General features: G+C 36.5%; 1 protein-coding gene across 1 annotated transcript; it reads right to left on the bottom strand.

Moving 5' to 3' along the window:
• pmpca (peptidase, mitochondrial processing subunit alpha) lies at positions 1-8,595 on the bottom strand. Its single transcript, XM_042488028.1, has 13 exons — positions 8,521-8,595; positions 6,093-6,295; positions 5,919-5,998; positions 5,757-5,839; positions 5,141-5,235; positions 4,955-5,055; positions 3,965-4,228; positions 3,782-3,874; positions 2,517-2,635; positions 2,320-2,410; positions 2,152-2,214; positions 1,890-2,034; positions 1-1,012 (listed from the first exon to the last, which is right to left on the bottom strand). Exons 1-13 carry the CDS (start codon positions 8,565-8,567, stop codon positions 843-845), a joined length of 1,554 nt encoding a protein of 517 aa, XP_042343962.1. The 5' UTR covers positions 8,568-8,595; the 3' UTR covers positions 1-842.
• Positions 8,596-9,850: the final 1,255 nt, after the last annotated feature.

Raw genomic sequence — 9,850 nt, 5'->3', positions numbered from 1 at the left:
TTTTAAGTCGAATATTCCTTTAATTTATCCCGTTTATATATATATATTTTTTTTTAATTTGCAAGGGCATCGACACAACCACATAAATACAAAAAACAGGTTTCACTTTGGATTTGTCTTCTAACAGCGCACATGAAACATGATGACAGAAACCATGATTTCAGTTGTGAGGACAAATTGGCCTCAGTTGTTGTTATTTATCCAAAATTATACAAGAATTCCTTTAATAATCTGTTTACCATAGCTGTGTGTGGAGTTCACTGAGCCTGTTAAGAGCCAATGAAGTGCTGTTGAATAAAAAGTATGATTTTTTGACTGTTTTCTGATCAATCAACTGTGGAAAAGGCTCGAAGTGGAGCTCGGTGACTTTTGGAGATGGTACGTGTACAAGCTGAGAGAAAAATAACAGTTCAATAGAAAGGAAGTTTAGACACTGTAAGGGTTGTGAGACACAGTGAAGATACGTCAACAGTGTGCCATTCATTCATAAACTTAAAATAACAGGTTAATATTGGGTTTTGAATCAGGAAGTTAACACTAAAATTTTGGCTTTGGGATGAACTGCCCTTAAGACCAAACTTCTGCAAACCCCCCTGTAAATAATGAAATATGGCTTCCAGCCCACAAACAATAAACACAGATATGTAGACTGTATGTAGACTACCGTTACTGTCGAGTAAAATGTAACTTTTCTTTAAAATCCACTCTCAGAGGTTCAGCCGAGAGCCCGGGTATTAGTCCCCTCCCAGAGTGAGCTGTGTCGAGTTCTGTGGTGGGAGGGAACACTAATTGAAGTGAAATCTTCCAGTTTATTTACAGTGATGTTGTGATGCCAGTGAGGTCTACCGGAAGAGGCGATACATGCGGGGCAGACGTCCGTCTTTGCTGGACAGGGCGGCCTGGATGTGTTCGTACGTGGGCATCTCCGTCAGGTCTCCCAGAGCTGCTACTGCCGGCTTACTGCGCAGCATCTTCGTGGTTACTCTCTTGATGTCACTGGCTGTCACGTTGCCTGGAAATTATTAATTGTGAAGACACAAGGACATATATAAGCAAGGAAAATAAAACTATTTCTTCTTTTTAATTTTCTTTTCTTCGTAAAGTTTTTTAAGCTTGCACGCAATGAATCAACCGATTGCGTCGTGCTTGAGGCTCCGTAGTCTGACGCCCACACATTTTCATAGACAAAATTTCAAAACTATTCCATGACATTTTAAGGACCCGGAATATTTTTATACCAGATTCAACATATTCAAACATAATTTCAGCTAGCTGGCATACATGGGGGAGGGGTTCAGGTAGGAAAAGTCAGCTCCACAAAAAAAAAAAAAATGTTACAATTGCATGACACAACAAAATTCCATGACTTTTCCAAAACGTTCAATGAGTTTTACTGATTCCATGACTTTTCCAGACCTGTAAAAAAAATGCGATTGTCCATTATTTTTCCAGGTTTTCCATGACTATGGGAACCCTGTATTACTCCTTTCGACCTTGACAGAGGCCGCTCGAACCAGATCCACTCCTTCCTTTCTTACATTTCACAATTAAAGCCCGAGACATATACACTGCTTAACTTTTTACCAGAAACTCAAATTCTCTTAGGCTTCAAGGACATGCAATAAAGTAGCTTACAGTAACTCCTACGATAACTTACCTATGACAGAGTACTTGCTCTTGGTCAATATGATCCCGGCAGTGTTGTAAATGCACATTGCCGCCAATATGAATAAATCTGAGATTCCAAGGCAAGTATTTCGCATTTATGTCAGGTTACGCTCCTGTGCATATAAGCATTTACACAGGTATTTATGACAACTTCAAGGCCCTTCTCCCGTGAGTTTGGATGAATCACTGAGAAACACAACTGAATTTTGTTCAATACTCACTTATTAGATCACACAGCTCATGCGGCAGCTTTCTCTTTCCTGTGGAAAGAACCTGACGACCAACATCTTCAAAAATAACCGGCCGGGATTCGAGGTTCATCATCAACATGGACTTGAGCTGAGTCTTTGCCCTCTCCAGCTCCATCTGGATAAACAGGAAAAATATGAGGAAAAGCTCTCAGGATGGTTCAACACCTTTGTTTCTTTTATCAATAATGCTAAAGTTGTGGTGGATTGCCTGATAGTGAGATGTAGGCATTACCTCTCCTGCGCTGCCAGCCATCTGAATGAACTCTCTGGTTATGATCTCCACCATTTCCCGCACCTGGAGATCAAAGTATGTAATGATAAGAACTCTGCATGAACATCATTTGGATGTAAAAATACAGAATAAGACATTTGAACCCTGCTGTCCTGAGTCTGTACAAACCTGTCTGGGGTCTGCACTGGCGTGGATACACAGCAGACCGCTGTCCTCATAGCTGTGATGGTAAGAGGTGGCATTGTACATCCAATGATGTCTACATACAACAGACAAGAGTAACCATTAGCGAAACTGAGTGGCGATATATAAGTGAATTCTGATTATCAGAAACAAAGCTGAATGGGAGTTTACGAGACGTTCACCTATTGAGCACGTTCAGGTACAGGCGAGTGAACATGCCTTTCCCAGGTCCTCCCGCAGAAAAGGAGCCCCCTCCGCCCATCATCATGTTGAGCACTGCGAATGGGATGAAGTCTTCCTCCTGTGAAAACAAACAATGTTTTTTTTAGGGGCTTGCAGCTGATGTGTCAGACACCAGATTGGAGACTCTTCGGTAAGGCTGCTTCACAACAGTGAGCTCAAACTCGGTTCACACAGATTAAAATGAACTAGTGCGCATTCATGGCTCTCTATTTGAATTTTGAACTAAGATTTGAATTAAGATCCAGCAAGCACAAATTACATAACAATGTTTTTCCGCCATTGGAATCTGTGCTGATTCATATGAACATCTAATATGCCAGTTGCAAAGTGTGATCCTCCGTCAAATAGTGCCTCCGTCTGTGGTTATGAAAAGGGAGACGCTTGTTTCAGATTTAGGTAGGGGGAAGCATATTGATGGGGAAACAGTCTAAGCCACAACACTGGCACGCCAAGTGTCATAAAACATAGAGCGTGAACTTCATTAACTTTTGCGAGAGTTAACGATGGTCACACCAACTTTCATCAGTTGCAAACTGATATGCTCACTTCTCACTTTACAAAAAATTAAAAAATAAATCCACACCTTCACTGAGTACGCTTCTTATGCCAAACACTGTGTGCTGAAGAATTGTTTAAAGCTTAATTTATAAAGTTGATATTTAAATTCTGAATTAACATTCAAATGCTTTGCACCTTGGCACGTGTAATTATTCAGTTCAAACCCAGTGTTTCTGCAAAACTGCAGATGAAGATTGGGCTTCACTATTATTATAAGTATTTTACCATTCATAGAATTAGATTCAAGTGTTGGCTACATGGGATTGTTATCGACTTGCGTGATCCAAACATTTCCAATACATCCAATAAAAAGATTGATGAAATGATTTCCAATATTCACAACACTTTTTATGTAATGAAATGTTCTGCTTCAATCCATATTGTTGGTGTTTAGTCTTAAAATAAATATTTTCAATGCGCTCAAAAATCAGTTTGCTCTAGCAGCAGTTTAGCAGCACTATAAGTTACATTTAATTATTAAAGTGGATTTCATAAAAAACGACTTAAATCAAAGGACTGTTTTTTCTTTTGGATGATCACGTCATGAAATATGACAGCAGACATTCAAATATTCAATAGAGGCTTTGAATGTAAAAAAAATGAAATTCGGTACAGCCCTAACAGACAGGTAACTGCCAAAACGTACCAAGAAGGAGCAGCTCTCCAGGCCGATCATGATGTGGGTGAGCTCTGGGATCGGGGTGGGGCCAAGGCTGACATCTGACATATCCTTCTCCATCTAAAAGATTAAAAAAAAGGTATTATTATTCTACAACTTGAAGACAACATTTAAGACAAGATCTGGCACAAAACAAAACCAATAACTCACCTTGACGATGCCTCCAGTGTACTGGGCTACAGAGAGGTCCACGTTGGCCACTGTGCTCGTTCCCCACACCGGCTTTGTATCTAGCAGGTATTTCCTGGCACATTCGACCAGCTGCTCGTGCTCGATTCCCACTCCAGCCAGCACCATCCGCTCAGGACAGTAGTAGTTACGCAGGTAGCTGTGAAGAACTTTCTTGTCAATCTTGTCCACGTTGTCTGCAGGACAGAAGCGAGGCAGTCCGACTGTGTTGCCTCGATATGCAGCCTGGAAACAAACAATTAGCAGTCACAGTTATATTGAAGGAAAAAATAGAGCTACAGTAATCAGTAATAATCAGTAATAATGGCTTAGCTTCTTCAAACTGTCACTAAATCATAATTTTAGATCATTTTGATAAAACAATTCATATTTTGAGATACCAAATCATTTATGTGATGATATTTTATTCTTTTTTTTAAAGATACTAAGTAAATATTCTGAGAAAGTCAACTGTTTTAAGATACTAATTCCTTATTTTGAAAGTTTCTAAGTACTTGAGATACTAAGTCTTTGAGTCATAAGTCATTATTTGAAAAAACTTGCTATTATGACTTAACAGGACCTTTTTAATCACACTGGTGATGTTGGGCTTCCATAGTATTAAAAACAGCTGAAATAGGATGCTGTTATGATCATAGGTTTTGATTCGGTAACTGATTAATAATTTTAGTTAATTATTTGGTAAAAAAAAATTACTAAATTTTGCTGAACTTTAAAAATGTCGCATTAAGTTGCCTTTCATGGTTTCATATTATTATGAAATCTGTTCCAGAGAAAAAGGTACCGCAAAAAGCCAGAGATTCTGGGAACTTAAAATTTCCAAAATTAATGATTAAACAACTGAAAAAAACCCCCAAAACAAACGTAGTTATAAATTAACTGAACGACTACGGCTGATTCACTTTCAAAGAGAGCTAATGTTGGAGGGTCTTAACAAATGACGTGACTCACGGCATGAATCATCTCAGTGAGTAAAGGTTCAGGATCGGGCCTCATGTTTAGATCTTCTAACTCAAAGCGTACCGCCATTCTGGTCATCTCGATCTCGTCATCTGCATGTAAACAAACACAGATGATCTCAGACAGGCCGTGGCACAGTTTCCTCTGAGATGTCAGTTAATATAAGAGTGGACTTACCCAGCAGGCGAGGCTGCAGAACAGCATCAGAGAGAAGATTGACCACCGTGTCCAGACCCTTCACCTCAGCAGACACTGCATACATGGTGGTATCTCTGCACGGAAAAGTGAACGATACTTCACATATATATCAAATATTTATATTTTTAACTTGCATACTAGTTTTATACATTGCATTGTGGCAAAAGGCACAGTTTTATATTTTACACACTTCACACACTATCAATATTATAATTTAAATATTCACATATTAGTGCTAATTGTCTTTTTATTTATATTTGAACACACTTACATACTTAACACAATATACATACACTATTTTAAATATTTAAATATGAACATACTGTGCCAATGGTTTACTCTAACTGTATTTCTATTTTATGTTTTATATACTTGTGTTGTTACTTGTTTCTACTTGCGATAATTCTCTATGCTGGCGTCAGGGCGACTGTAGCGAACCAATATTTCCCCCCAGGGATCAATAAAGCATTTCTGATTTTGATAAAAATGTATTCATTCAGTCTCAAACAGGAGAAAGAATTAGATCATGCAGGAATAGTAAGAAATACAGAACATTAGATTTTATAACACAGAGAAGTGCTGAAACACTACATACCTTGATGTTTGGCAGTCACATATCCCTCCGTGTTTTTCCAGCGTGAGGAGAATTTCATCTTTACTCCCGTACTGAGCTGTGGACTGAAGATAAAAACGACAACATCACCTCACAAACCACAACCTCCTCCACCTTTCTTTATGTGTACTTTATTTTACTTACAGAAAAGGCGAGTTTCTCTATAAAGTGTGCTATTCCACTTGGGTACTTTGCTTCATGTCTGGATCCAGAGTTTACTAAAACTAAAAAGAAGAAAGACAAAAGACTCATTTTATTCATGTCAGCCACATCCTGAAGACAGCTGATTGTTATTTGCATAAAACAGCAGCAACTTACTTCCAACTGTGCAGAATTGGCCAAACTTGTTTTGGGAGGCAACTTTGAGGCCATTTTCTAGAGTAGTGATCCTGGTCTCATATTTTTCCTGACCATCCACAGATGCAAACACTGGCTTAGGGATCCCAGGCAGAGGTGCCGAGAGGGAGATATTTGGGTATCCGCCTCCACTGCTGTACTTTCTGTAAGCTGCGATCCCAAACCTTTGAAATAAAGAAAGCTATGATGAACTTCCTCTCAGCACGTAGGCCAGTTGTGAAAACAGTATTTACATCTTTAACATGAGCAAAAGAAGCATGAAATTGTAAGGTTGAAATGGTAGCATTCTTATTATATTGAACCCTTTAAAAACCTGAGGAAACCCCAGAAGATGGCAATAAGAAACATAAGAAATGACCAAAAATTAGCAAAAATGTTAATAGTAAAAGAAAAGTACTTAGTAAATAAAATCAATTAGTAAATATATAATTAAAAAAGCAAATAAAAAGAAGAAGAAAGCTAAAAACAAGAAAATGACCTAGAAAAAGTGCTTTAAAAAATTGAATAATTTTGTAACATTTTAAAGATGTCATTTCAATCATTATAAATATAGTTTTTCTTTAGCTTTTAGCTTTTTTCCCCTAGACATATTCCCGATAGCTTTTTAAAAATGATTTTGTAAATTTAATAATTTCTCGTAATTTGTGAAGCATTACAACCAAGTTGCTCACTGCCTTTTGTCCCATTAAACTGCACTAATTTGCTCATGGGGTTAAAGGGTTAAATTCTTGTGAAAGGTGTCTGAAAGCAGTGCAAGAAAAGTGATGCTGCTCCAGGTTTCAAAGAGTTAAGAAAAAAGTAAAAGTAGCTGCTCTGACATTGGGATGGTATTGATATTGATATCAAGCGGATTCTGACGCACATAGCTGATTTGGTGACATTGGGGCTGATCAAATAAAGTCTGTTTACATCTGATAATGCGTACATATACTATGTCATACTTCAGCACCACGCCAGTGGACCACATGGGTGAAAACTGACAAAAAATATGTCAGGGGTATGGAGGTATTTGTAAAACAAAATATAATACATACATACCAAGGCATAAATTTGCCTTGGTATGTATGTATTATATTTTGTTTTACAAAATTAGGAAAGCAATAAAGAAATGTTTAACCTTGATGATGTTGCACATAAAACAAAATCCCAGTTACTTCCACATAGTGAGGCATACAGCCTGTTAATTAATCAATCAATCAATAAAATTTTATTTATATAATGGAAAATGTGTTTACTATAGAATAAGTAAAAAACATTTTTTATTGTAAGACACCACATAAAAGCCAGACTAAAAAGTCAGGTTTTAAGTTTATGTTTAAAAATATCAGTATTTCCAGCTCCTCTCAGATCCTCCGTCAGGTTGTTTCCAGTATTTTGGAGAGTAACGACTAAAAACAGAATAACTTGCTCTTCAAAATACCCAGCCCTGACCCTCGGCAGCTATAATATCTCTTTCCATTGTTCATCTGATTTACTTCATACAATGAACTTATGCACATCCCGTAACCAACAACAATTTGGACATTTTTGTACAAAACTAATACACCTAACAATGTTCAGCTCCTTCATTTTAAAACAGATATCCTGTACATATTTTTCATAGTATTTTTTTTATTTCTATTGTATTTTTTTTGTTCTACATTTATGTTTCTGGTCTTTTTTTCAAACTATATTTACTGTTATACACCAATACAAAAAAGCAAATTTATTGGCTGTGAAAACGTAGTTGGCAATAAACCTGATTCTGATTTATGATACTAAAATCACAACATACTACTGTATAAATAATAATAACTTTCAAACTATTGGATATAAGATATAGTATGATTTGAAAGATAGTAACGTTATATAACATAACTGATGGTAGGGTGCTTTCTGTATTGAAGCAACATTTCAGCCTCGTAACTTTTATTCTTTATTTTATTATAATACGAGCTTTTGGAAATATTTAACACACTGACCAATCTCAGTCCCTGAAATAATGCACGTGAACACAAATGTCGCTGCATAATAAGAGTGACGCAATACAGCATGATAACATCTCAAACTTCAGTCCAAACATGCAGCGTTTACTAAACATTTAAGCTACCAACAAACGCTCTGCTCAACGTGCCAAAATCTTACAAATTAGTACGCAAATCACCATAAACACACGTCCTTTATTTCTAAAGTTACTGGCTTTGTTCCCTCCTGATGTAACAGTTTCCATCCTGACAGTTAGCATCATGCTAACGGAGAAGCTAATTTTGTGAGATGAGGACGTTCAAAAGTTGTGACGCTGCACGCGTCAGGAAGAGACGTGACACAGGAGATATCGGTTATGTTGTCTGTCGGTGTTTAAAACGAGTCTAGCGTTAATTTAACGACATTTATTTGAAACGTGTACTACCTTTGAACACGACTCCAGCCTCTACACCTCGACATGTGAGTCGCCATCTTGGATCTTCGGTGACCAGAGAGTGACCCGGATGATGATGAAAGTTTCCCTGAAGCACTTCCGCCACCAGCCCCGCCCACTGCACCCTGTAAACAAACAAATAAATAAATAACGGCTTTATTTCTTTACAAACGTTATATTTATTACTCAGCAAAGACTTTTAACTGTATTTTTTCCAAATGTTGCCATTCAGTAAAATTTTATCGTAAAGCACACGGTAGAAGTTTGCAATTTTAACCCAAACTAATATGTTTTTTTAATCTATTCTTAACCAAGAAATCCTTTTCTGTCAAAAAAATCATCTCCTAAAAGCCACGTTAAATATCAGCCATTCATGTTATGCAGCAACATTTCTGTTCCCATTTAGTGCGCTTCATATTTTCTTTAAAATGTGTCAAATATTTATACAAATTACTGTAATGGTTTCCTTAATGACATCGACACATATTGCACATTTAAAATACGTTACATTTTTGAGTTGTGTTCAATTTTACCTTGTACCCAGTGCAAAGTAATCAATTTATATAAGCCATAAAATGATTTAAAAAATACATACAATACAATATTCATCAGTTAAGCTATTTTATAGCCATGTTGACTCTCTCTGATTATATACTTATATTATGTGCAGCTATAGTTGTTATTATTATTATCATTACTATTATTATAAGTCATATTATTTTTTTATTATTAATTTTTGTCATTGTTGTTATGGGATATAACTTTTGAAGTGCTGGCTGTGTGAAGTTTTGTCATTTTTTACCTGATGATGATATTCAGGTATAGTGCTATTGGATGATTTTGGGTTAACAGACTAATAATGTTTATTTTTGGTAAATGTGTCTGAATAATACCATAAGGGATGGGTAATGTTAATGAGCAGATATGAAAATAAAGTACTCATTCATTCATTTGTTCGTATTAATAGGCTACTGTCATTTTTCTAAGTTACCGTGTGTCCCTGAGGTCATTTTTCACTATGTCACTTATTTTCTTGCCTTCAAAAAAAGATTGGTCCAAGTTGGTCCAAAACAGTTGTAAAAGTCTTGCTTATGTGTAGAGCGATGGCTAAGTAATTGGTAGATAAGAATTAAAATTTCTTAATAATATAGCCTTTTTTTTCCCAAGTGGTCACAGAAATGTCACATGAATTTTGCACCTTTTATAGGATTATAACTAGACATAAATAAATACCATCTTTCCATGGTGTCAGGTGGTGGTTGGCATAGTAACAAAACTATATGATAATAAAATAAAAGCTGTATGTTTTAATGATAATCTG

The sequence above is a fragment of the Plectropomus leopardus genome, chromosome 6 (assembly GCF_008729295.1).
Source record: "Plectropomus leopardus isolate mb chromosome 6, YSFRI_Pleo_2.0, whole genome shotgun sequence".
Lineage (NCBI taxonomy): Eukaryota > Metazoa > Chordata > Actinopteri > Perciformes > Serranidae > Plectropomus > Plectropomus leopardus.
Note: the sequence above shows the minus strand (reverse complement) of the source record. Positions and strands in the feature narration are given on the sequence as shown.